This window comes from Melanerpes formicivorus, unplaced genomic scaffold, assembly GCF_026170545.1.
Source record: "Melanerpes formicivorus ecotype bairdi unplaced genomic scaffold, bMelFor1.0.p_v2 SCAF_178, whole genome shotgun sequence".
Taxonomy (NCBI): Eukaryota; Metazoa; Chordata; class Aves; order Piciformes; family Picidae; genus Melanerpes; species Melanerpes formicivorus.
Window position 1 is genome coordinate 64,422 of NW_027142530.1, and position 23,786 is coordinate 88,207.

A 23,786-nucleotide genomic window follows, 5' to 3' on the forward strand; every position below is an offset into this window, starting at 1 on the left:
GCTGCCCCCTCCCTGGAGGTGCTGAGGGTGAGGTTGGATGAGGGCTTGAGCAGCCTGGTGTGGTGGAAGGTGTCTGGGCATGGCAGGGGGTTGGAGCTGTCTGCTCTTTGGGGTCCCTTCCGGCCCAAAGCATTCTCTGAGTGCTTGAATTTGGACACTTAGCAGAAGTGCAATGAAGGGAACTTGAAATAAGCAAAGTTGTGAAACTGGCTCTGAGCCTGGGGGCTGGGGGTGAGCTTGTTTGCTGGTTCTTAGCTTGGGAGCTGCATCTGAGCTTGGGATCTGGGTCTGCATTGGGATCTGGCTGCAGGCCTGGGGGCTGGCTCCGAGCTTAGTGGCTGATTCTTGAGCTTGCTGTCTCCATCTGAGCTTTGGGTCTGGTTCTGCACTTCTGATCTGTCTGTGAGCTTGGGGCTGGGCCTGAGCTTGGGAGCTACTTCTGAATGTGGCATCTGGGTCTGAGCTTGAGGGCTTGGTCTGAGCTTTGGAGCTGCTTCTGAACATGGGAGCTGGGTCTGAACTTGGGAAATGGTTCTGAGCTTATCTACTGCTTCTTGAGCTTGGGAGCTGATTCTGCACTTCTGATCTCTCTCTGAGCTTAGGGGCTGGCTCTGCACCTTTGATCTGACTCTGAGCTTGGGAGCTGGTTCTGCACTTCTGATCTCTCTCTGAGCTTAGGGGCTGGCTCTGCATATTTGATCTGAATCTGAGCTTGGGAGCTCGTTCTGCACTTCTGGGTTTGACCTTGGGAGCTGGTTCTAGAGCTTGGGGTCTGGCTCTGATATTATTTGCTGGTTCTTTAGCTTGGTAGCTGCATCTGAGCTTGGGATCTGGTTCTGCACTTCTGATCTGCTTGTGAGCTTGGGGGCTGGCTGTGAACTTTGGAGGTGGGTCTGAGCTTGGGTGCTGCTTCTGAGTGATTTTCTTGAGGTTGGTAGCAGTGTCTGAGCTTGGGATCTGGGTCTGCATTTTGATCTGAGTCTGAGCTTGGAGGCTGGATTGGATCTTGATGGCTACTTCTGACCTTGCAAAGTTGTTCTGAGCCTGGGGGCTGCATCTGAGCTTGGGATCTGGTTCTGCACTTTTGATCTCGGCCTGAGCTTGGGGGCTGGCTCTGAGATTAGGATGTGGTTCTGAGCTTGGGAAGATGTTCTGAGCATAGGAGCTGGGTGTGAGCTTGGGGGCTGGGTGTGAGCTTGGCCCCTGCCTTGAATTTAAAATGAGAGAGTTCAGGCAGTTGGAAGTTGAAGCTGAGCTGCTTTGCACTGCAGTGCTGCAGTGTTTGTGGTGCTCCAAAGGCAGATCTCAAAGAGCTGCTGCAAGAGTTGAGCTGAAGTGGCACAGTGCCCTGCAGAGGCAAAAGCTTTTCCCTGCCAGTCAGCCATTGGAATCATCTCCCCAGGGCAGTGGTGGATTGCCCTGCAGGGCAGAGTTGGAAGGCTCAGCTTGGCAGGCGGCTGGGCCAGCTCCTTTCCAGTCCAGTGTCAGCTGGCAAGGTTGGAGCAGCTGAGCCTTGGGGTCCCTTGCAGCCTGGCATTGTGTGGCAGCAGAGCTGTGCTGCTGGTTTTGAGGGCACTTGGAAAGCTTCTGGAGCATTTGTGCAGAGTGTGCAAGACATCCCTGAGCCTAGCAACTCCCTCAGCTCTCTTGAGAATGAACTCTGCAGAGCTGGAAGAGCTTTCCAGGAATTTGGCAGAGGTTTGGAGGAGTTTGGAAGGGATTTTGGTTCTCCTCCTCCTTGTCCTCTTCCTTGTCCTCCTCTGCCTCATCTTCTTCCTGCTCTCCCTGGAGGCTGCCCTTAGACTCCTAGAATGCTAGAGTGGTTTGGGTTGGCAGGGAGCTGCAAAGGTGCTGCAGTCCAAGCCCCTCTGCAGTCATCCTGCACTAGCTCAGGTTGCCCAGAGCCCTGTCCAGCCTGACCTTGAGCCTCTGCAGGACTGGGACCTCAAGCCCCTCCCTGGGCAACCTGTTGCAGTGTTCCAGCAGCCTCCTGGTGCAGAACTTGTTCCTCACCTCCAATCTCAATCTGCTCTGCTCTGGTTTGAAGCCATTGCCTCTGGTGCTGTCCCTGCAGGCTTTGCAAAGAGTCCCTCTGCAGCCTTCTTGTAGCCTCCTTCAGGTACCAGAAGGTCACTCTTAGGTCTCCCCAGAGTCTTCTCTTCTCCTTTGCAGGCTGATCACCCCCAGCTCCCTCAGCCTGTCCTGGCAGCAGAGCTACTCCAAGCCTCTGATCATTTTTGTGTCCCTCCTCTGGGCCCTCTCCATCAGGTCCATGTCCTTCCTGTGTTGAGGTCTCCAGAGCTGGCTGCAGTGCTGCAGGTGAAGTCTCAGCAGAGCAGAGCCAAGTGCCAGGATGGCCTCTGTCCATCTCTTTCCATGCTGCTTTTGGTGCAGCCCAGGCCCCAAATGCCTTCCCCCTCCCCCATGCCTCTCTGCCCCTCCTCCCCCCATACCCAAGAGCTGCAGTTACAGATTCTGGTAGGCAGCTCCCAGGTGAGCCAGGCTGCTGCAGGCCGCAGTTGGCAGCATTGCCAAGACCTCAAAGCTCCTCTGCAGAGAGAGATCCCAGAAGCTGTTGCTGGGAGCAGAGAGGAAGGGCAAAGGAGGTTGGAGATCCTGTGCTGTTCCTTTGTAGAGCATGGGTGCAGGCCTTGTGGGAATGAAGTAAGATAGATGACACTTTGTGTTGTCCCCCTGGACTCTGCTGTCCCTGCTGGAGGTCTCTACTCTCTGGTGTAAGACATCCCAGTGCCTTCCACCCACCACAGGGATTCTCCTCCATGTTCTCATCCAGGGGCTTCTGTTGGGCCCTATTGGCTGTGTAGATCAGCCCTGGTGATGTTGTGGGACCCTGGGTACTCTGAGAGGGCAGCAAGTGAGTGGAGATGGAGCACTAGATGGAGAGATGGAGGGTGAAGGCTGCAGGGGGTGGGAGGGCTTAGTTCAGCAGCTGTGTGGCTCTGCCTGGCTCCTATCTCCAATGGTGCTGGCAGCAGCTGACCCCAGAAGCTCAAAGCCCCAAACCCTGCCTGGCTCAGGACAGTCCCCTGACCCCTCCTGACATCCAGCACAGCCCAAGCAGGCACTCAGGGCTCCTAGCCACACAGCCCAGCCATCCCCCATGGCAGGAGTCATCTGAGGTCTCACTCTCTCTCTGACCCCCTTCCTCTCATCAGTTGCTGCCTGAGGTGTCTGCAGGGTCCCTCCCCAGCCCTCATCTGTAACCCCCCCTTGGCTTGGTGCTGTTCTTTCAGCCCTCCAGCTGATCCCAGCCTTTAGTCTCAGGCCCCTTCCATTCTTGTGCTGCTGCTTCCAGCCCAGTTGCTTAGATGCTTCCTCAGCCACAGCATTTCCCACTCCACCCTTCCAGCTGCAGTGGCAGTGGAGGTGGGGGACCCAGGGCCATGGGACAGCCAAGGCAGCAGGGCCATGGATGTGGTGGGAATGAGGGAAGGGCCTGGGAGTGGCCAGGCAGGAATTAGGCCTAGTCCCCCAAAAAAGGGGAGAGGATCCAGGGCCCAGGTAGCAAATGAGTGTGCAGGGAATGGCAGAATCTGGCAGCATTTGAGGAGGTGAAAGGAGTGAATTGTGCTGCAGCTCTGCATGTGTCAGCTGGGAGATGAACAGCAGCCCATGGGCACTGTGCCCTCCCATCCAACCTCATTTTCTCTTGGGGATGTGGAGTGGCAGCTCCAGGGAACTGCAAAGAGCAAGCTGAGAGAAATGGTCAGGGAGAGAAGGAAGCCAAACCCTTTCCACTGAGTCTCTTTGGGCTGCAGGTGTGTGAAGGGTGCTGGAGGTGTGAGGTTTGGGCAGGAGCCAGAGACTCCTCCAGCATCCCAGTGAGGGCTGAAGAGGTTTATCAAGAAGCTGCCCAAGTCCCTTCCCCCTTTGCTGCATCTGCAGAGATCATGAAGCTCCCTTTGTGTGTGTCCTGAGGGCTGCTGTGATCTTCTGTTGGGGAGTGGGCAGCAGAGAGGTGTGTGCAGGTCACAGGTGAGCACAGAGTGTGTGGGGTGGGGGCAGGACCTGGGAGGAGAGCTGTGGCCAGAGCAAGATCTGCTGTCAAAGGCAAGTGCAGGCAGCAGAGGCCTGGGCAGGCAGTGGGAGGAAGCTTTAGGCAAGGCCTTGGAGAGGCTGTGTGGAGGCAGCTGTGTTGTGGTGCTGGCCTGCAGCTGTGTGCTGGGCAAGGAGCTGAGTCTGTGCTTGCTGAGGCCTCCCATCTTGATCAGCCCTGGCTGTGTGCTGTGGCTGTGCTGCTGGGCTTGGGAGCTGCCCCCAGCAAGGCTGAGCTGTGCTGCCTGGTCCTGGGCACTGCTTAGTCATCCCTTGCAGATCAGTGCTCTCCTCTGAGCCCTTTGCTTCTCTCTGGCAGGGGCTGAGTCGTGGTGCTGTGGAAGAGCAGAGTTTGCAGATCTGTCCCTTGGAGCAGCCCAACAGGTAAGAAACCCAGAGTGGGTTAACAGCAGGACCCCAGCCCCCAGGGCAGCTCCCAACCTCCTCCACCTCCTCCTGTGCAGCATATTTCACCTTTCCAGGAGCTCGAGGCACATCAGGTGTTGTGGGAGTTGAGGAATGCTCCAGGCTGCTGGGGTGAGTTGTGAGCAGGGGATGATGTTTGGGGGTTGGGATCTGGAGGGTGCTGGGAGAAGGTTGGAGGTGGTTTGGTGTTCCTTGTTCAGTGCTGCTGCCTCCATTGTCTGAGCAAGGGGAGACCAAAGGACAGGGCTGGGCCAGGAACCACCCTGCCAATGCCACCAGGCTCGAGGAGAGTGGGACAAGACCACTTGTAAGCCCCAGGGTACCTCAGGGCACTGAACACAGGAACCTGGGGTCTCAGCACAGGTATTGGAGGTCTGTGCCCATACTGTGGCAGAAACTGAAGGTTTGAGGTCCCCTCTGCATTCTCTCCTCTAGCTGGGTGTTGGGAGTCAGGGACTGTCATGACCCAGTCAGGATCTGAGGGTTTGAGGTCCTGGGCTCAGGTGCTTCCATCTTCCCTATTGCAGAGCTGTGACCCCTCCTTCCCACAATATGGCCTCACAGAAGGACCCAGGCAAGAAGCAGCACCCAGAGATCAAGTTGGAGAAGCCAATGTGCAGTCCCAAGGTAGAGGAGGATGAGGAGGAAATAGAGGAGAAGATGGAGGATGATGCTGAGAATGACAACTATGAAGAGGAGGATAATGAGGATGATGAAGGTGAGCAGGATGAGGGGGAGGAATGTATGGAGGAGGATGAAGCCAGAGCAGGTCCCTCAGTGTCACCCAAAGAGCTGAATCAGTGCTCTGAGTGTGGGCAGAGCTTCCCAGGTAGGTCAGAGCTAGTGAAGCACCACTGCCCACAACCTGGCTGCTGGCCCTTCGTTTGTGGTGACTGTGGCAAGAGGTTCCGCTGGAACTCTCATCTCCTCCAGCACCGCCGCACCCACACTGGAGAGAAACCTTTCACCTGTGCTGACTTCGGCCGGAGCTTCACCCAGCGCTATCATCTCACCCGGCACTGCCTCACCCACACTGGTGAGAAACCTTTCATCTGTGTCGACTGCGGTCAGCGCTTCACCCAGCGCGGCAATCTCACCCAGCACCGCCGCACCCACACTGGAGAGAAACCTTTCACCTGTGCTGACTGCGGTCAGCGCTTTACCCTGCGCGGCCAACTCACCCAGCACTGCCTCACTCACACTGGAGAGAAGCCCTTCTCTTGTGACAGCTGTGGCAAGCGCTTCAGACAGCTCTCTCATCTTAGGCACCACCACCTCACCCACACCAGTGAGAAGGCCTTTCCCTGCAGGGACTGCGGCAAGAGCTTCAAACACAGCTCTACTCTCACCATCCATCGCCGCATCCACACTGGAGAGCACCTGTTCCCCTGTGCTGAGTGCGGCAAGAGCTTCACCACGAGTACTCGATACATCCGGCACCAACTCATCCATAATGGTGAGAAGCCGTACAGCTGTACTGACTGCGGCAAGAGCTTCACCAAGAAGCGAGCTCTCACGGAGCACCGTAGTGTGCACACTGGCGAGAAGTCGTTCAGCTGTGCTGCGTGTGGTCAGGCCGTCAGCCGTTAGGGACACTCTCTTTTGCCACCACCGCACCTACACCGGTGAGAAAACTTTCACCTGCGCTAACTGTGGGAAGAGCTTCAGCCAGAGGGGCACGCTCATTGATCACCGCCGCGCCCACACCGGTGAGAAGCCGTTCACTTGTGCTGATTGCGGTAAGTGCTTCAGCGAGAAGCGATCCCTCAACAAGCACCGCTGCACCCACACCAGAGAGCAGCCTGCACTGGAGGGGCAGCATAAATCCACCTAGAATCTGTTGGGTAATCGTGACCCCTCTGAGAGGGCTTTTCCAGCGCCAAAACAGTCCCTTTTTCCTTTGCATTTCTCAGGGACTGGGGACACCAGCATCAACAAACACCTCCTGCCCTTCTGAACACCAATTATTGCTAATGAGAACAATTACAGTGCTGAGTCAGCACAGCTGGAGCTCCCAGTGGAGCTGGGCAGGGCTTTGCCAGGGTCTGTCTGGTTCTTCCCCAATGCTTTGTGTCTCCCTGGGGTAAGAAATCCTCTGTCCATTGACCAATTGTCTCAATAAACCCAAAAGTTACCCAAATCCTGTCTGTTTGCTTTTATTTCAGATATCCCTGCCTCAATGCCTGAATTTTGGGGGCATTTGCTCCCAAGGGATGGGGTGGAGCTGTGTGCCCAGTTCAGGGAGGGGACAATGAGGTTCTCAGAGGAGTCTTGAGGGGCATCTCAGAGGCATTCTTCAGGGGTTTTCAGGTGACCTTAGGTGTTTGGGATTATGGATAGTCCTAGGACTGACTTTTGGGATCTTTGAAGGGTGTACGGGGAAGCTCATGGAGATCTTTGGAAGAACTCAGAAAGCTTCTGTTGGCTTTCCACTCTGGGGCTGGAACAGGTCAAAGAGGTTAAGCTGCCTGTTCTCGCCCAAAACAGAAGGGAGGGAAAAATAACACACACAAATCAAAAACCCCTCTGGTCTGAGATAAGGACTTGAGACATCAACAGATCTGAATCCAAAGGAGATCCCATAATGCACACTGACCTGAGGCTGTTTGCAGAAAGAAGCACAGCAGTGAGCAACAGCAGCCAGGAGTTAAACCCCTGCAGCCCTCCCCCTCAACAAAGAGCCAGCACCTGAGAGCCAGAACCCAACAGCAGCAACCAGAACAGGAAGCCTCTCATGTTGCCCCCTGAACTACAAGCCCTGTAGTACTTTGCTCCAGCCAGCACTGTCCCTGTGAAGGTGGCATGAGGCAGGATGGAATAATGGCAGCAAATTTTCAACTTAACCTTTGATATTCCCAAGCCCTCATTCTGTGCCATCTGCACCATGCCCAGCAGCAATCAGCAGCACACCTCAGGCACTGTCCATTCTCACTCCACAGGAGGTTGCTTTGCAGTACCCAGAGGGCTGCTCACTGCAGGTGCTCTGCAGCTCCACTCTGTTCCAGCGCAGTCTGCATCAGTCCATGCCCAGTCCAAATGCTGCAAATGCTGGGGCTGTGTTTCTAGCTCTGGGGCAATCGAGTCCAGTGACTCCTTCCATGCCTCCAAGTGAAAGCAAACTGTGGCTTGCATCCCAGTACTCAGCTTCCAACACATCCAGGTGTGGGGATCCTCCTGTCACACCAGAAACACAGATGGGTTCCACCCCTTTTGATTTGATGGTGTCAGAGTACTCTGTACTCTGTATCTACTAAAGCTTTATCCTCTCATGGGTTCAACTTGCCAGGCCATTGGTTCTGTACAATTCAACAAACCAATTTGTCTCTCCCTTCCATCTGGTTGGAGGCAGAGCCCCTCTAATTCTGTCTTGGGTCCCTTGCATCTCGTGAAGATGCTTTGGGAGTCCCTTCAGGAGGACCAGAATCAGTTTCAGTTTCCCTGCTCTTCTTAGGCCATTTCCCACTGGAAACTGAGGCAGCATCTCTGGGGGGACAATTCCCTTGTAAGTCACAGACTCCTGCAGCCAGGACTGGATTGGGTTTTCCCTTCCACTTCCTCACATCCTCCCCATGGTCACACAAGTAAAGCAGAGGAGCTGATGGAACTCCTGGGACAGTTCCTTCACAGCTGAAACACAGGCCTGGACAGAGGAGGAGAGATTTCCTTTGCCTTGCTGGGGCCTGCTGCTTGTTTCATCCACTGTTTGTCCTTGGCCATCTTCCAAGGCGTGAGATAAGAACCAAGCCAGTAGCCCTGGTTCTTTCTCTTGTTCCCATGGGGACCCTGATCCCTCCTGGTCCTTTGCAGGATCAGCTGCTTTCCTTGTAGGCTTCTTTTTCCCTACAGGAGTGTTGCAGATGTGCCCTCAGGAATGAGCAGCAAGGATATCAATGAATAGATATATTGGTAGTCTATTGATATACAAACTATGCAGCAGGGGATTTAGTTTCTATTCACAGGCAGCAGTATTGGGTTGGTGGAACCACCTCTGCAGAACGTTTGTGCCTGGGCACTTCAGAGGAACCAAATGAGTTCTAGAATTTAGAGTTGAAACTGATTGGAGAAGCAGTGGGGGAGGGGTTGGTCGGTGACCGGCAAACCCTCAACCCAGGACAGTTTCAGCACTCCCTGAACCCAAATTCTATAAAGCAAAGGTTTGGCTTCCTCACGAGCTGAGAACCTCATGAAATCTTTCCTTGGTGATGTGTTTTGGAGTCCTGACAGTGCGGCATGGCTGTGGCCTCATGAGGAACTAGAGAACGGCGCCGCCCGCATGGCTGTGCTGCAGGGTTGCTGCTTCTCCCAGAGCACAAAGGTCCTGGAGCCTCCCAGGGGAAGCTTCAGAGGCTTTTGCCGCTGGCTCCACGAAGCGCAGCACCTGGCAAAGGTTCCCCGCTCTGGGGGCTGTAGCGCTTCAGGACCGGTGGTGCACAGGGGCTGCCATGGTTTCCTCCCGTGGCGATGGCTCATGCGGCAGTTGACCCCACGCTCCACGGCACTGCCCCCAGCCGGGCAACAGTGGCAATGTGCAGCGAGGCCTTCTGGAGCTGCTTCAAGTCCCGGGCGAGGCGGACCGTAGCGGCACAGAGACGCACGCAGGCATAGGCACGGACACCAGCGTGGGGGGCACTTGTTTACCAAACAACTCCTATTTACCATTTGCCCCAAAGAATACTGCTCCAGTCAGCACCCACTGCTAACACAATAATTAACCAATCAACTGAGACTCTGCCAAATGAGCATAAGCACACGCCGTAAACAGGGCAAACAAACATGTAGCCTGGGCCTTGTTTGCCACAGGGGTGGAAACATGCCCAGGCAGATTGTTGTCCTGGACTCAGTGGTGCCAAGGGCCCCCCCCACCCCCAATGACTCCAGAAGGGAGGGAAGACAAAGGGGGTTTGAGTCACACACACAGAAGCATGTTCTGGTAATATTTGGGGCACAATCCTGGTCATAAGCACCATTCACTACGAGGGGCAGCTGATCCTGGCACAGGCTGCTTCTCTGACACAGCTGCCATGCCTGTGGCACTGTCTGTAGGTCCAGAGACCTTCTCTTGCCCCTGAGCCCTCTGCACAGAGATGAGAATGCATCGAGAAGCATGGGCCAGGCCCAAGCACATTGCAGTGATTTCTGTCTCTCAGGAACTCCCAGGCTGACAACAGACTTTTCCCAAACCTTTCCCCAGCTGGGGAGGATTTTGCACTTGCTCAGGGCTGAAATTCCAAAGCACCAGAGGTGACCACCAGCCAATGAATTTGCCCCTTCCCTCCCCACCCCCTGCCACTCCTCAGTATCAAGCATCTGGGCAGATCTCACAGTGGTTTCCTTGGGAGTGTCCGGTATTGCACTGGATGAAATCAGAGTAAGCTGCCCGGCAGTGGGCAGCACAGCTCTGAGTCACAGTCCTAAGCTAACACTCATCACCATCAGCAGCACAAACAGGACTACAGCTCATCAGCCCCCTGAAAGCAAATCCATCAACAAAGTGAACACACCACAGGTAAGATAACTTCTGTCAAACTCTGCTGACAAGCCTCAAGCCTTAATTGAATCCTCTTCTATCTTTGTTAGCTCAATCCTTTTGTCTCCTGCCAAAATCTGCCCTCATTAAGACAGCTGTTTTCCTGCCCCACGTTGGGCTCCAGAAAAGGAATGTACTGGGTTCAGCTGAACCAGCAGCTTAACCTCTCTGCCTCCCCCAACACACAACTGAGGGGGAAAGAACACCACACAAAACCTCTTTGTGTAAATACAGAAACAAATGAGAGAAGAGTTTCCTGAGCAAATCAGATCATCAGAATACAAAAGTACAGTGACCTCAGCCCGTGTGCAGAAAAGGCACAGTGGAAAGCAGCAACAAGAAGCAACAAGCAAGGCAAAAGCCCAAACCAGGGAGCTGCTCCCCTATCCCTCCCTGTCCCACTGCCATCCCAGCAGAGCAACCAACACCCAAAATATCCCAGGACCCAGAAGCAGCAACCGGAACAGGGAGCCTCCCATGTTGCAATCTTCAAGCCCCATCATCCTTTGCTCCAGCCAGCACTTTCATTTCTGAGGCTGGCATGGCTGCAGCATGGTCTGGATAACAGCAGCAGAGTCAATTCAGCCCATGACAATCAGGAGCCCCTCCAAGTGAAATGGAAAGAGCCTCTCAGCTTCTGGGAACAACTTACACTGCTTTGAAGGCAGCTGGACTTGCCACATGGATGCATTAGCTGAGAGCCCAGAAGAGCCCAAGGGGGCAGTGGAAGGTGACTTCAGAAGGATCCTTGAAGATGAAGCTCAAGTAGACTTCATGATTTGTAGCTGGAACCTTGGTATTTCCTGCTGGGATCTCCTTTGGATTCAGAGCCCTCTGACAATTCACAGGGCCACTGGTGACAGGATGTTAGGGGTTGGAAGGGACCTCTGGAGATCTCTGAGTCCCCCTGCCAGAACAGGACCATTGAATCCATTGCAGGTCTCACAGGAACACATCCAGACAGGTCTGGCAAGTCTCCAGAGAAGGAGACTCCACAACCTCTCTGGGCAGCCTGTTCCAGGGCTCTGTCACCTTACAGTAAAGTTCTTCCTGCTGTTGAAGTGGAACTTCCTGTGCTGCAGTTTCCATCCATTGCCCCTTGTCCTATCCCAGGGCACAAATGAGCAGAGGCTGTCCCTGCCTCTTGCTTCCTGACCCCCAGCCCTCACATACTGATAGACATTGATCAGATGCCCTCTCAGACTTCTCCTCTCCAGATTAAACAGCCACAGGCCTCTCAGCCTCTCCTTGTCAGGCAGTGCTGCAGTCCCTTCAGCATCCTCACAGCCTCTGCAGCAGATCCCTGTCCCTTTTGAGCCCAGAACTTGATGTAATATTCCAGGTGGGGCCTCCCGAGGGCAGAGTAGAGTGGGAGGAGAACCTCCCTGGATCTGCTGGCCACACTCTTCCAAATGCACCCCAGGACCCCACTGGCCTTCCTGGCCACCAGGGCACATTGCTGTCCCATGCAGATCTTGCTGCCCACCAGAACTCCCAGGCCCTCCATGGGGCTGCTCTCTAACTATTTGTTCCCCTGAGTGCTGTAGGGTTCACATTTCTCTGGACATTGCATGGTGCAGATCACCTCCAGTGAATCTGAGGCTCCCCAGAAATTGCTACTGGGTTCCTCTTAATCACATGGATCCTGTCCCAGCAGGCACTAGTGTAGGAGAAGGAACAGCAGACTGAAGAGAAGGAGAAAGGGAACTGAAAATCTCATCACCTGAATCTAGAAAGAAAGCCCTTGGTAGCAAATGTCCATTCTGGATGGACACAGAACACAACACAGAGAGCTGATGAGAGCAGCTGCTGGGGCTGCACCAACTGCCCTGAGAACCCTAAGGAAGGGCTGGAGGGGGGAGGGCATTCACTGGAATTCCAATACCTGATAATACCTCTTGGACATACTGAGAATCACAGAATTGTCAGGGTTGGAAGGGACCTCAAGGATCATCCAGCTCCAAGCCCCCTGCCATGTCCAGGGACACCTCACAACAGAGCAGGTTGCTCAGAGTCACATCCAGCCTGGCCTTAAAACCCTCCAGGGAGGAGACTTCCACCACCTCCCTGGGCAACCTGTGCCAGTGTCCCTCCACCCTCATGGGGAAGAACTTCTTACCATCCAATCTGAATCACCCTACTTCTAGTTTTGCTCCATTCCCCCCAGTCCTATCCCTACCCAACACCTATGAAGTCCCTCCCCAGTTTTCTTGCAGCCTCCTTGAGATATTGGAAGGCCACAAGAAGGACTTCTTGAAGCCCTCTCTTCTCCAGACTGAACAACCCCAACTCCCCCAGACTGTCCTCATAGCAGAGCAGCTCCAGCCCTCTGCTCATCCTCGTGGTCCTTCTCTGGATACCTTCCAGCACCTCCAGATCCTTCTTGTAATAGACGCTCCAGAACTGGACACAGAGCTCCAGGTGGGGTCTCACCAGGGTGGAGCAGAGTGGGAGAATCACCTCCCTGGCCCTGCTGGCCACATTGCTCTTGCGGCAGCCCAGGATACAACTGGCTCTCTGGGCTGCAAGTGCACACTGGTGCTCCTGTTGAGCTTGTGGATGAACACTTCCTTTAAGGATAACCCAGAATTAGAAGCACAGGATGGGGATGGAAGAGGCTCCTGATCCAAAGAAGAGAGATTCCAAATGTGTCCAGAGATGCAACCTAACTGATTAGCAAACACTGACTGCCTGAAGTCAAGGCACCTCTGTGGGAAAAACACTCAGGTTGTGCATCCATCCAGGTTCTCACCATTCCATGATGAGGAACAAACACACAGGGTGGACAGCACCAGGAGGAAAGGGAAAGTATTGGAGATGTGGCAGTAAAGGCAGGAAAAGATTAACCCTCAGCTGGTCAGGAATCTGTGCCCCTGGGGCAGTGCTCCCAACTACAACTGTGGCTGATCAGTGAGAGACTCAAAGTTGGGTCCAAGGAGATGTGAAATGGCACAAATGAAACAATGCTGCAAAGGAAAGGGCCTCTGCTTGGCACAGCTTAGCTTGATGGTTTCTGCCTTGCTCAGGAGAAAGTGAAGCAGAAAAGGCCATGGTGAAGATCTCTGCTCTCCCAGTCCTCTGGAATAGGACTGCAGGTGCAGGATCAGCTTCCCAGGGAGGAGGGAAACAGGTTGCAGAAATAGCTGCTCAGGAGGGAATGGCTCCAGGCATGGTCTTTGCCTCAGAAGGAGGAATGGGCACAGCACTGAACACAAGTTGTTGTGTTTCCATGGATCAGAGAGGAAGGACATCCATAGACAAGGTTGAGAGATGGGAACAAAGCAGGATTGTGCAGGAAGGAGGAGCCAGCACAAGTTCTGCACCATGAGGGTAGTGGAACACTGGAACAGGTTGCCCAGGGAGGGGGTTGGGGTCCCATCCCTGGAGATCTTCAAGGTGAGGCTTGACAGGGGTCTGAGCAACCTGATGTAGTTGAGGATGTCCCTGGGAAGGTTGGACAAGATAACCTTTGGAGGTCCCTTCCAGCCCAGCCTATTCTGTGACCAGTGAGATATGGGGACCAAGCAGATTCTGCATGAAGTGCAAAAGGAAGACACCACCTGGGGCTTCTCAGAGCTCTGGGCCTGGCTATGGTTGTGGATTCCTGCCTTGGGCTTCAGTCTCAAGAAGTTGGTTGGAGCAATAACCCTGAGCTTGTTCCCCTTTGTTTGCATGGCTGTTAGAGTGCAGGGCATGTGTGAGTGCTGGTCTGCTTGAGGGAGCAGAACAGGGGACAGCAAGGACCTCTCTGGGAAGTGCTGGGGCAAATGTTGCCTTGACGAGCAGACCCTAAGCCTCTGTATTCTCCTAAGCTCCCATTGCAAGGACCAGGCCTAAGGCCTGTCTGCAGTTCATAGAGCAATACTGAGCAAGACTTTCCTGAGGTTCTTTTCTCTATTCCAAATGCCCTGGGATGGAGCAAACTCTGCACACAGGGAAGAAGGCCAACTGCAGATGGGTTGTGGCAGTAGAAAAGTGGCCAGACACAGGAATTGTCCTCCCCCAGACTCAACACTGCTGTGGCCACATCTGGATTCCTGGTATCTGGGTGCAGAGTTCAGAAGTCTAAACGGGAAGCCAGGAACTGGGGAGGCTGCAGAGGAGATTTTCCAGGATGGGGATTGACATCTCTGTGGAGAGGCTGAGGGACCTGGGCTGCTTCAGCCTGTTGAATAGAGGCTCAGGGCACTGCCATAGCAGTGTGCACACGCCTGAAGGGTGGTTTCAGAGAGGATGGAGCTCTTCTGGAGAGTGGAAAGAGACCAAAACCTCTACAAAGTGCATCTTGGAAGGTTCAGAGTGGAGACGAAGGCAAAGAAATGTCCCTCAAAGGGCAGAGCTGCTATGCATGAGGCCATCCAGAGGTGTCAGGAAATGGCAGGAAGAGCTGAGACAGCTCAGGGAAGGGATGGAAATGGCAGGGGGAGAGCTGGATGGGGAAGCAAGAATGGTGTCAGCAGCCTGAAGGGAAAGAGCAGCAGGCATGGGACAGTGTAGGAGAGGCTGCAGTAGGGATGGCCAAGGGTTCTGGCAAGGCTGAGAGGCTCAACAGGGCCAAGGTCTTTATCCCCTTGGCTCTGGCAGTTGCCTCTGCCACCAAGGCCTGTGAGGAGAAACTGTGCTTTGAGGCTTTGAGCTTCTTCTGTTGCAAGAACAGTGGTCAGGGCTTGGCCTTTCTGTTTCCTAGACCAAAGGCAAGTTTTTCTGCCCTGTACTTTGCCTTTGTCTCCCTGCAATCCTGGCCTCTAACAAGCTGCTCTAACGAGTCCCTGGGGAGCCTTTGTCAGTAACAAGCCTCAGTGAGGCCAATCAGTGCTTCAAGGTACTTTGGAGTTTGCTTCTGACTTGGACTTCTTGAGAGGCTTCTTGGCAGTAGCTTGGCAGAGTCTCCTGGCAGTACCTAAGGATGATGTAATCAGCCCCAAATACTCCATGGGGCTCATTAAATACTGCTGAAGCTCTTATTATTGCCAAGGTTTCTGCAGCTAATTGGAGAGGTTTTTATTGCACAAAGCATCTGATAAAAAGTACTTTTAAAGGTACATTTCATTCCTTTTCAGCAGGAGTTGTCTCTTTGCAAGCAATCTACAGTAAATCCTGATAAGGTACTACCTTGCTCACTGCTCACCCTCACTGGCCACTGTCCCCAGCATAGCCCAGAGCCACAGGTGAGGGACAGGATGTGGCTTGCCAGGGGATGGGGGTCAGGGCTTGGTCCTTTGGATCAACGAAACCCCTCCAGGATTATTCAGCAGCAGAGCCACCTTGAGCTGCTTGTCCTGACCTGTCAGCACTGACTCAGTTCTCTGCTCACACCAGAGCCTGGAGATGCTTCAGTGCTTCCAGTGATGCTTCCCTTGCATCCACTCTCTCCTGCTCTAACCAGACCCTGGGGACCCTTTCCCAGTATGCTTCACTGGGACCCATTAAGAGTAGAAGAAAGTTCAGAGTTTGAATCTGGCTTTGACTTCTGGAGAGGTTTCATCAGCTTCCTCTCAGTCCCTGAGGTTTACAGGGCACCAAAAGCAGCCAGAGGAGTCATTAAAACACCTTAGGCTGGACCTTTGCTGCCCTATTGGGCCAGGCTTCTGGGCTGGAAGGTGCTGCTGGTAAGCAGGCAGCGCAGCAGGAGAAAGCTCTGGCCAGGAGCTGCTCCTCTGCACAGCACAGCAGGGCTGAGGGCACTGCCAGAGGATCTCAGGGAGATGAGGAAGGCAGAAAGAGCTTCGAGGTGGCCAGGAATGGGAGGATGCTGAGAGCTCACTAGAGGAGAAGTCACTGCAGTCACTGACACAGTGAGGCTGTGGGTGCAGGACACTGCAGCTGTAGCTCCTGGAGGCATCTCCATCTCAGCAGCTGATGCTCAGCTGAAGGCTCCTGCAGTGTGCACACAGAAGGAGGACCAAAGCCCTTCAGTTCCATCCTGTGAGCAGCAGTGAGCAGAGCTGGGGAAGGAGAAGGCTTCATCCCCATCCCCTCTGCCTTCCTCTCTTCCCTTCACTGTCTCTGCAGCACTGCAGAGCTGCTGCCTGTTTCATCACCTCTCCATGGGACATTCTTTTGCTGGGTTTGGGCTGTTGGTCATTTTCTGTTCTGACACCAGAGGAATCTGCAGGGCAATTCTGAGTCCCTGCTGCATTTGAAGCTGTGATGGACTCTGCCATGGGTTGGTAGTGATGGGACTGAGCTGATCCATTCCTCATGCAGCTCAGGGACAGGGGTTACAATGAGGATGAGAGAAGTGTGCCCTAACTTGTCATTGCCTTTCTCACCTTGGACAGGTCTCCATGGCCAGAGGCAGCAGATGGCCAACAGCAGCTCCATCACCCACTTCCTCCTCCTGCCATTCCCAGGCACAAGGCAGCTGCAGCTCCTGCACTTCTGCCTCTTCCTGGCCATCTACCTGACTGCCCTGCTGGGCAATGGCCTCATCATCACCACCATAGCCTGGGACCACCACCTCCACACCCCCATGTACTTCTTCCTCCTTAACCTCGCTCTCACTGACCTGGGTGCCATCTCCACCACTGTGCCCAAATCCATGGACAATTCCCTGAGGAACATCAGAGACATCTCCTATTCAGGGTGTGCTGCTCAGCTATTTTTCTTTCTCTTTTTCATGTCAGCAGAGTATTTTCTCCTCACCACCATGTCCTATGATCGCTACGTTGCCATCTGCAGACCCCTGCACTATGAGACCCTCCTGGGCAGCAGAGTTTGTCTCCACCTGGCAGCAGCTGCCTGGACCTGTGGGGCTCTCTATGCTCTGCTGCACACAGCCAATACATTTTCCCTGCCCCTCTGCCAGGGCAATGCTCTGGAGCAGTTCTTCTGTGAAGTGGCCGAGATCCTCAAGCTCTCCTGCTCCACATCCTACCTCAGGGAACTTTGGCTTCTTGTGGCCAGTGGCTGTTTTGTGTTTGTCTGTTTTGTGTTCATTGTGGTGTCCTATGTGCAGATCTTCAGGGCAGTGCTGAGGATCCCCTCTCAGCAGGGACGCCACAAAGCCTTTGCCACCTGCCTCCCTCACCTGGCTGTGGTCTCCCTGTTTGTCAGCACTGGTATCTTTGCTTACCTGAAGCCTCCCTCCATCTCCTCTCCATTCCTGGACCTGGTGGTGTCAGTTCTGTACTCAGTGGTGCCTCCAGCAGTGAACCCTCTCATCTACAGCCTGAGGAACCAGGAGATCAAGGATGTCCTGAGCAAACTGATCCCTGGATGCTCTCAGAAGTAATAAACTCTTTGTCTTCTCCTGCAGAGCAGTTCTGATGTCACTCCATGCAGGCCCAGCCTGGCTTCTATATCTTTTGGTGGTAGGGGTGGATTTTTCCTCTTTGTCATCACCTTTCTAATTCACTGTCTGCTTTGCTTTTCCCTTTGAGAATTCATGTAACAGGACCTCTGCTCCTTCTTTGGTTAAACAAAATAAAGGACCTTTCCCAGAGCTTTAGGGACAATTCCTGCATGCAGAGTTGGCAGAGAAGAGAATCCCAGCACAGCCTCACTGCCAGGGAGCATCAGCACTCCCTGGACCCCTGGTCCCTCCTAATAGAGGCTGGCACCTTCCTTTGCCAATTTGATCTCCTGAACACCTTCTTGTCAAACTTGCTCCTCACCCCAGTACAAACTGATCCTGATTCTTTCCCATATCAGCTCCACCTGTCCCAGCATAAATTTCATACTCTGACCCTCCCAGTCCAGAATGGCCACATCACAGTACAAACTGGATACCCTGATCCCATCCCTCTAGAAACTGAGCTTCACCTCACCTGGGTCCCCTTAAGCCTTCCACATACAAACTTGTCCTTGTCCCAGTATAAACTAATTTTCCTGATCCCATCCCAGTACAGTCTGAGACTCATCCCAGAACAAATTGGAAGCCCTGCATAGGTTCCAGTATCAAATGAATCTCTCCAACTGCAAAGTCAGTAACATGACCACCTTCCCAGTACAGACTGTGCCCCTTCCCAGTAAAAACTACATACCCTGAACTCTTCCCAGCATAGCTGTGGCCTCCTTCCAGAATAAACTGGATTGTCTTGCCCTCTCCCACTACAGTGTGGGTCCCATCCCAGTACAAAAGGCATTCCCTGGCTTCCCCCAGGACTGATTGCATCCATTCCAGTACAGTTTGGACACCTAATGCCCTCCCAGTACAGTGTGAGCCCTGTCCCAGTCTAAACCAGCTCCCTTTTACCCCTCCAAGTACACCTTAGGCCTTGTCCCACTATAAACTGGATCCCCTTATCTCCTCCCAGTATAAACTGGGCAAGGCTTATTCTAAACTTAATCCCTTGGTTCCCTTCCAGTACAGACGCTGATCTAGCACAGCTGGGATCCCCTGGCCCCATTGCAGTACATTCTGGCCCTTATCCCATTACAAATTTGATCTTTTTAACCCTGTGGTGGTGAGAGAAGGTTCAGTTCTCCCTCCCCCACAAAGACAGAAACCATAGCTGACTCAGTCGGAGAAGCAAGATGAATTAAATCTGTATTTACAAGCAGGATGAAATGCAGGTTATATATACACAATATACAGTATTTACCATATATACAGAAATACACAGCAAAGAAAGTAATACAGAACAAAACTCCCTCCTCTGGACAGAGAAGGGTTCTCCCCCCTGTATCCCCTCTCTCCCCCTACCTCCCTTTTTTCCCAAGAGGGTTAGAGAGAGAGAAAAGGGTAATTATTAAGGAGGAAATTCTTGTCAGGCTCAAAAGCGCATGCAAGGATTAGTTTTCTTATCTCAAGGTTAACAGGTCCTGCCACTGCTGCTCAGAAGCAGACAGGCTGAAGAGACAGAACAGACTAGAACTGATGGAGAGACTCAAGCAGAACTGAAACTTAAAGTTGCATTCTACCAATCTACCGATGAAATTAATTTAGAATATCTGAATGTTTTCAAAATATTCAGACAGAGGGTTCCAGCACTGTCCCTTTCTTAAAGGCACAGCCTAAAATGGTTGCACCCACCCAGCTCTCCCCCTGCCATTTCCATCCCTTCCCTGAGCTGTCTCAGCTCTCCCTGCCATTTCCTGACACCTCTGGATGGCCTCATGCATAGCAGCTCTGCCCTCGGAGGGACATTTCTTTGGCCTCATCTCCACTCTGAACCTTCCAAGCTGTCAGTGACTGTAGTGGGTTGAGAGAGAAGGCCTAGCTTTCTCTCCCCCACAAAGAGGAAAAAAAAACACAGCTAACTCAGCCAGAGAAGCGGAAGGAATGCTATATTTTACAAGCAATGTGGAAAGGCAGGTTAAATATACACAATATATACAGTATTTACAATATATATACAGAAATATACAGCAAGAAAAAAAAAAGAATACAGGAACGAAATTCCCTCCTCCGGACAGAGAAGAGTTCCCCCCCTGTGCCCCACTCTCTCCCCCTCCCTCCCTTTATTCCCAAAAAGGGTTAGAAAGAGAGAAAAAGGCAGTTATTAAGAGAGAAGAATTTTAGTAGGCCTATTAGTAGGATTAGTGCTTATCTTTATCCAAGGTCAGAACTCCAGCTGTTCAGAAGCAGACAGGCTGGAAAAGCAGGACAGAGAGAAACTGAGAAAGATTCCAACTGAACTCAAAACTTAAAGTTTCACTCTACCAATCTGCCAATGAAATTCGTTTAGAATATCTGATTGTTTTCCTTATTATTCCAAAACATTCAGCCAGAGTGTCCCAGCACTGTCCCTCTCTTAAAGGCACAGCCTCAAACGGTCACAGTGACATAGAATGGAGTCAATACAGATGAGCAGTATGATCTAGTATTGTTCATTTATTAAGGGAACTTCTACAGCTTATATAGACTCAGGAAGCATCGTTGGCATGGCTTCATTGGATCCCCACGAGTGACCACACATCATACTGTTATAGATTATTGGTCAAACTACCAATAGGTTGTTGATGCAGCTGTGTGTCCTGTTATTCCCTGTTATTCTCTCTGTGTTTATAGCTAGCAGTGTCCTGCTTTAGTATTCAGTATTCAGTATCAGTAAGGTTGGAAGAGACCTCAAAGATCATCAAAGTCCAACCTGTCACCACAGACCTCATGACTAGAGTAGGGAGGACACTACTGCCCACTGCAGGCTTGAACTCAAGACCTTCCCATTAATGGTCTTACATGCTACCAACTGAGCCACAGTGTTCATATCTGGTATACATATATCTAGTTACATGCTGCAGGCACAGCACTGGTTTGCTACACTGCTAGCCACTTCTGCACTTGTGCTGAGCATGGCATATCACCATGTCAGGCTCTAGACCTACACTGCCAGATTGTTCACACTGCTCATCACTGGCATTGCCACAGGAGGGTACAGAAATGTCATGGTGATAGCTGCAAGGAAAGCAAGTTGGGTGTCAAGACCATGAAGGGAAAGAGCTGCAGGCATGGGGCAGTGTAGCACTACCTGCAAGGCTGAAAGCTCAACAGCACTGAGGTCTTTCTCCTTCTGTCTATGGCAGTTGCCTCTGCCACCAAGGCCAGGGAAGTGAAATTTTAGCTTGAGACTCTGCAATTGACTGCCAGGCTCTGAGGTCAGGGTTTGGCCTTTCTGCTGCAGAAACCAAACCCAGGTGGGGGACAGTGTAGGACAACCTGTGGTGGGGATGGCAATGGGCATTGGCAAGGCTGGAAGTCATCAGGAGAACCCAAGGCTTTGCCTTCTTGGCTCTGGCAATCATCCACCACCAAGTGCTGTGAGGAGACTTCCTAAGGCACCAGGGGGTCCTCAGAGCCTCCTTAAACAGCCCCAGGAAGGCTGGGGACTGTCATCCCCTTGTCCTTCACTCAGCATCACAAATCCCACACCCCACAGCACCTGAGGAGCCTTGACCCATAAATGAGGGACAGGATCTGCCTGCCCAGGTACTGTGGTCAGGGTTTGGCCTTTCTGCTCCATAAACCAAACCCAGAGTTTTCTCTCCTGCACTTTGCCTTTGTCTGCTGCAATCATGGCCTCCACTGAGCTGCTCTAAGGAGCCCTTGGGAGGCTTTGTTGGTAATGCCCCTCAGTGGGGCCAATCAGTGCTTCAAGGCACTTTGTGTTTTCCTTCTGACTTCTGGAGAAGTTTCTTCAGTCTCCTCTCAGTACCTGAGGTTCCTGCAATGAGTCCCAAGTGCCCTAAGGAGATGTTTGTGTCTCTGCAATCTTCTTCAGGATTTCAAAGTGCACCTCACAAAGCTCAATTTTGTATGTCAAAGATATAGTATTTTACTCCATTTCAGTTTAGAGCAGAGATGATAATTCCCCAAGTGACACTGACCCAGGCTGTCTCAGCAGGACATCTGCACTTGCAGGGAAATCTGTCCTTCAGTCTGACATTGAATGGACAACTTTGCTCCTCACCCTCCCCAACCTCCCCATTGCTGTCACTGCCCACCTGGGGCTTACAAGGTGATTCAGCAGAATGTGTTCTAATCCAAGAGCCTCTGAATGACAGAGTGGGTAAGGACAAGGCTGACCCTGACTGACTGCAAGGGATCCTGAAGTCAAATCTATTTCTGTGGCTGTGCCTGGAGAGAAGCACCAAGCACAAAGATACAGGGACAGAGCTGGCTGTGTCCAGTGCAAGATAGAAACCTTGCCCCTGGTGACAACAAAGGCATCTGTCCAAAGACACAGAGAGGTGGAGAGGTGGCTAGCAGAGAGGCTGCCCTGGAGTTGAGTTTCCTTCTGCTGGAGCTCCAGGCAAACCCTCACAATGCTTTGGCATTCTTAGGGCACAAGAACTGAGCCTGGAGAAGTCTGACTTGGTGCTGGCCCTTGGTGCAGGTTGTGCCTGAGAGATGTCTGTGTGGGGGAGATGCTGGACACAGCTGCTGTGATCCAGGAGAGCTCCAAGGCTTTGGCTTTAGGCTCACTGTTTTCAGAGGGGGAGATCATTGACTTTCATCAGGTGTTTCTCTGAGCTGGAGAACCTTGGATGCTGAATCATCCTGGGACTTGTTGCCACTTGCACAGACCCTGAAGTTTTTTACCTCCAAAGTTTTCTATCAGCTCCCTGTTGGCTGTGGTCCAAGCACAGATGATTAGGTGGTGTTGGATGATAGGTTGGACGCGATGATATTGAAGGTCTCTTCCAACCTGGTTTATTCTATTCCATTAATTCTAATTCTGACCTGGCAGGACATGACCAACCCCCAAGCCATAGGGAGAGCAGTGCAAGGCTGGGAGAGCAAGGGTGCAGCACACCAAGGACACCTCTCAGTGCTCTATTTCTCTCTGTCCTTATCCATCCCTGGCTTACCCTGGGCTACTTCATGGTCTAGGCCTTTTCTTTGTTTGTTTGTTTTTAACCTAAAATGAGAATGCATGTTGTGTTATAATTAATTTTGACTTTCCCATTAACTATTTAAAATTAAGGCAAACTGGTGAGGTGACATAGAAATCCATAGGAACATTTTCTCTAGTCACACAACAATTAAACAATCATAACAGCCAGTCCTAACTCACACGGTGCTGTGGTGCATTCTTCTGAGTGATGCTTTTGATCCCAGATTACCATAGCAGTTGTTGTGATCGATGTTCGACTGCATGGGAAATGCTGTGTGCTCATGGTGTTGATTCCTCTGCCGTTGTTTATTGTGATGATTGCAGTTGACATGGGGTAGTTGTTTCTTGCTGGTGTCACTGAAAACCTTTAGCTAAAAAATATACAACCTCTTTTTACTTTTTAATGGGGTTTTTATATATTTTGCAAACTTTTAAAAAAAATTATTATTTTTTATTTTGTTATATTTTATTTTTTTTTAAATTCTAATTAATGGGAGTCAACACAGCTGACCAATATGATCGAGTATTGTTCCTTTATTGGTCCAGTATTGTAGGCCCTATAGTGCGAGCATAGTGAGTATAGCACAGTAGCGTAAAGCAAAGAAGAAGATGGGAAAGGAAAGAAAAGTGTGTAGCAAGGGAACTTCTACAACTTATATAAACTCGGAGAGCCTCGTTGGCATAGCTCCATTGGTTCCCTCTGAGTGACCACACATTGCACTATTACAGATTATTGGTCCAACTACTAATGACACAACGAGGTTTGTTGATGCAGGTGCATGTCCTGTTGTTCCAAGATAACTGTCCATGTTTATAGCTACCAGTGTCTTGTTTTAGTTACATGCTGCAGGCACAGCACTGTTTTGCTACACTGCTAGCTGTTTTCTGCACTTATGCTGAGCATGGCCTACCACCATGTCAGGCTCTAGGCCTGCACTATCAGATTGCTCACACTGCTCGTCGCTGGCATTGACACAGTAAGTCAATGATCCCCACCTCTAAAAACAGTGACCCTAAAGCCAGAGCCTTGGAGCTCTCCTGGGTCACAGCAGCTGTGTCCAGCATCTCCCCCACTCAGACATCTCTCAGGCGCAACCTGCACCAAGGGCCAGCACCAAGTCAGACTTCTCCAGGCTCAGTTCTTGCCTAACAGTGCCAAAGCTTTGTGAGTGTTTGCCCTGAGCTCCAGCAGAAGGAAACTGAAATACAGGGCAGCCTCTGCCAGCCTCCTCTCCACCACTCTGTCTTTGGACAGACACCTTTGCTATCACCAGGGACAAGGTATCTATCCTGCACTGAAACCATCCAGCTCTGTCCCTCTGTCTGTGTGTTTTGTGCTTCTCTCCAGGCACAGCCATAGAAATAGATTTGAATTCAGGATCCTTTGCAGTCAGTCAGGGTCAGCCTTGTCCTTATCCACTCTGTCATTCAGAGGCTCTTGGATTAGAACACATTCTGCTGAATCACCTTGTAAGCCCCAGGTGGGCAGGGACAGCAAT

The 23,786-nt window shown here is 52.1% G+C and overlaps 2 protein-coding genes across 2 annotated transcripts in view; both read left to right on the plus strand.

The window, feature by feature from the left end:
- Window positions 1-5,388: 5,388 nt before the first annotated feature.
- Window positions 5,389-23,786, plus strand: part of LOC137457418 (zinc finger protein 208-like) — a gene marked incomplete at its 5' end in the record, with an annotated part of 316,357 nt that continues 297,959 nt past the window's right edge. The window contains 2 exon segments of the mRNA XM_068169313.1: window positions 5,389-5,987; window positions 6,073-6,255. Of these exon segments, the coding sequence (XP_068025414.1) occupies window positions 5,389-5,987; window positions 6,073-6,255 (782 nt within the window).
- LOC137457412 (olfactory receptor 14A16-like) lies at window positions 16,314-17,243 on the plus strand. The gene has a single exon (XM_068169308.1). The coding sequence runs from the start codon at window positions 16,314-16,316 to the stop codon at window positions 17,241-17,243; it is 930 nt and encodes a 309-aa protein (XP_068025409.1).

Bases quoted from the DNA above. Each gene is read 5' to 3' on its own strand.
- LOC137457412 (XM_068169308.1), top strand. From the start codon at position 16,314: ATGGCCAACAGCAGCTCCATCACCCACTTCCTCCTCCTGCCATTCCCA.